A 3336-nucleotide genomic window follows, 5' to 3' on the forward strand; every position below is an offset into this window, starting at 1 on the left:
CGAAAATCACAGCTTTTATAGTCAAACTGTTACGAAATTCAACAGGTTGATTTTCAAATCAATCGGTTGATTTCATTTGACTTAAGTGAAATCAGTCGATTAAAAACTAAATCAACTGATTGAATTTGTTGTAGTTTAAGACTACTACAGCCAACCTTTTAACCTATTAAAAAAACCATTCAACAGATTAAAAGAGACATTTTAACCTGTTGAAAAACTATTCAACAGATTAAAAGACACACCTAAGAACAAATACATCTAATTAATGCTACAAGGTCTACAAAATGAATTACAAACTTCAAATGCCCTTTCTTAATGATGTGACTACATGGAGAGCACATGTAGTTACAATGGATAGTATCAACATGGATATCATAAAATCTTCTTTCCTTCATCAATGTAGACTTCATTCCAATGGTAATGGCTTCAAGATAGTTCAAAATGCTTCATTTAATTATTCATCAAATCTTCAAGAAGCAAACCACATTGGATTCTCATGTCAACATAATTAAATTTGACATAATAATATACTGTTAATTTTAATTTTAATTAAATTTAACTTAATAAAATATAAATTTAATTTTAATTTTAATTTTTTGCGGGTAACGGATACCCACAAGTACGGATAGTATGATACTCGTACTCGACCCGTTTATAAGGGGGTATTAAAATACTCGTTACCCGCTACTCGTGGATAATAAATACCTGCGGATAGTAACTATCCGCCGCAGATTTTATCTGCAGATATCTGTGGGACGGATATTTTTGTCATCCCTACTTACAATTATCTCAACTATCTGTACTCTAAATTCATAGTTTTGACTATATATCAATAGAAGATAAATTGTATTTTAACGTTTTCATTTAATAAACAAACGTATTTATTATTAAAAACTAAACACCTATTCAATTACCTTAACCATCAACTAAGTTGAAACAAAAATAATGAAATTAAGTTTCATACAACTAAGACTATTATTTATGCTATATAATTAGAACCATATATTTAAAGTATAATATATTATATTGATAGTGTGGACTAGGATGAAACTAGTTTCCTACTTATTTTTAAAATTTCTGTTTGAAACTAAGTCCTCTTTCTCTCTTGAACATTCTTTTTCATGATTTCCCCTCTTTCTTTAATTGTTCTCCATTATTGTATAACTTTTTGGATATGTGGTGTTCATATTACCGGTAATAAAGCTTTGTGCAACAATAATTGGGGGAAATAAATCATTGGAGGAAAGATAGAAAAGAGAAGACATAGTGACAATGGTGTGGCCTAAGCAGAGGAGGGACATAAATGTTTATAAAAACTGTAAAGAAGCCATAACTGACCATTACAATAAAGGTATTATTACATAATCCACTATAACTTTTCTGTCTGACCACATACAAGTTATTGCATTTTCTGCTTCAATGTGTAGCATATGCAGGAATGCAGTTAAAGAAGATCTACACTTCAAACACCTTCAAGCAGTGTCAACCAACACCACAATCCTACAATCATATCATGGCAAATTCAATAGTTTTCTTCCCATCATGAGGCTTGCTGAAGAAATGCTTGAAATAGTCAGAGAACAAAAGCTGTTTATATTTTGGTTTATCACCGATTTCCAATACTTCTGACAAAGGACCAATAACAGCATCAGGTTTTGGGTTCACAAATATTGGAATAGAGATTCTGGTTTTCCTTTTATTTGCAATCACTCTATGCTCTATGCTTTTATATCTGTCATTGCTCATTATCTGCAACACATCCCCAATATTGATCACCAATGCACCCTCAACAGGAGGAACATAGATCCAACTCTCTCCATCATCACTGTCTCTAACATAAAGCCCTCCAATGTCATCTTGCAGAAGAACAGTGATTGATGATATGTCAGAATGAGGGGATACCCCTGATACAATTTCAGGCTCAGGGCATGCTGGGTAGTAATTGAATCCCAATATCATTGAACCCATTAGAGTGTCTTCTCTTGCTTCATCTAACTCCTCCACATTCAGTTTCTTAAGAAGCACCTTTAGCAGTTTTCTAATTAAAACTTCACAATGCTTCATATATTCCACTGCCTCATCCCTGCATAAAAACCAGTAAATGAACCACATACTTGTGAGAGAAAAAAACACTTGTATCATAATAATAAAGGGTCAAATTCAAATTGCACATCATTTCTCTTCTCTCTTGTGCTCATCAGCTCTGAGTTCATGGTGGATTCATATTATGAAGGCACAAACCATGTACTTAACCATACCAAATTTATCCTACACTAAGCGCATAAACTTACAGTCACACAATAGGTTTGAGACAACCCTTCATTTTTCTTTTATAACACTTTCCTTTCTGTTGCCTACATACAACATTGGATAAACTAAAATCAAATACAATTTTTCTTGTCATCCTGTACTCCTAGAAATAACATTCCATTCCAATGTATGAATTAAGATTAAATGTTATAAAGCTCTAAGATTACAGCAGAACAATAGTGTTGTCCTTGTAGATGATGCTAGTGTCATGAATTAGAGAAAAATCAGAGGTGTTAAGAACTGCCACTTACTTGCATATTACAGGCCAGTGTGCATGAATTTTTTCCTCTGAGGCATACACAAGTTGCAGATAATCTTTCCACTCCAAAACCATCTCAGCATGGGGGCTAAAACTGGTGCCTAATCTGACAACTTCAGGGGGTGAGTTCTCTTTGAGGCTCTTCTTTTCCTCAGCTGGCAATTCAAAGAATCTGTGCACAGTAGCCTTGAGATCATCAATAACCTTAAAGGGTATCCCATGGTTCACGATTTGGAAGAAACCCCAGTCGGTTGCAGCATCAAAAATGGAATTTTGAACATCTGGGTCTTCCCAGTTGGTGAAATCAACGATGGGTATTGATTTCCGAGGGATAATTTTGGAGTGATCTAATCTAGCTTGGAGAGGTTGAATGTATTGGGGAGGAACAGTTGGGAGGTTCAGATCAGCAAGACCCTTTACTCCATTCGCTTGATTCACCAAGAAATAAGTGAGATTGGAGAGAGTGGAAGCCATGGGAAAGTAGAATAGAGGAAAAGATAATAGTTGGATTTATGAACAGTTGAGAATAAAAGGAAGCAGTTATAACCAGTTGCACTCTTTTACTTTCCATGGTGTATCTTCATATTTTTTTGTAAGAAGTTCTTTCACACCGACAATCATTTAACGATTTTAAAAGGATAAAATAATCTTAATAAATGTTAATTTTTACATATTTAAAAAAAATAATAATAATAAAAGATAATATTAAATGATAGTAAAAAATGTGTGTCAAAATATCAGTGTTTTTTTTTTCATTAAACTGGCCA

At 33.4% G+C, this 3336-nt stretch overlaps 1 protein-coding gene across 1 annotated transcript; it reads right to left on the bottom strand.

Moving 5' to 3' along the window:
• Window positions 1–1278: 1278 nt before the first annotated feature.
• On the bottom strand, window positions 1279–3126 carry LOC114186835 (feruloyl CoA ortho-hydroxylase F6H1-3-like). Its single transcript, XM_028074878.2, has 2 exons — window positions 2562–3126; window positions 1279–2083 (listed from the first exon to the last, which is right to left on the bottom strand). Exons 1-2 carry the CDS (start codon window positions 3041–3043, stop codon window positions 1507–1509), a joined length of 1059 nt encoding a protein of 352 aa, XP_027930679.1. The 5' UTR covers window positions 3044–3126; the 3' UTR covers window positions 1279–1506.
• Window positions 3127–3336: the final 210 nt, after the last annotated feature.

Source organism: Vigna unguiculata, chromosome 6 (assembly GCF_037176805.1).
Source record: "Vigna unguiculata cultivar grain cowpea cultivar isolate G323 ecotype 2 chromosome 6, ASM3717680v1, whole genome shotgun sequence".
Taxonomy (NCBI): Eukaryota; Viridiplantae; Streptophyta; class Magnoliopsida; order Fabales; family Fabaceae; genus Vigna; species Vigna unguiculata.

What these genes read in the sequence shown, in the direction of transcription:
- LOC114186835 (XM_028074878.2), bottom strand. Translation starts at nt 3,043, where the DNA reads ATGGCTTCCACTCTCTCCAATCTCACTTATTTCTTGGTGAATCAAGCG. An exon ending in CACTGGCCTGTAATATGCAA is followed by an intron (nt 2,084 to 2,561) that starts GTAAGTGGCAGT and finishes GTTTTTATGCAG; the next exon opens with GGATGAGGCAGTGGAATATA.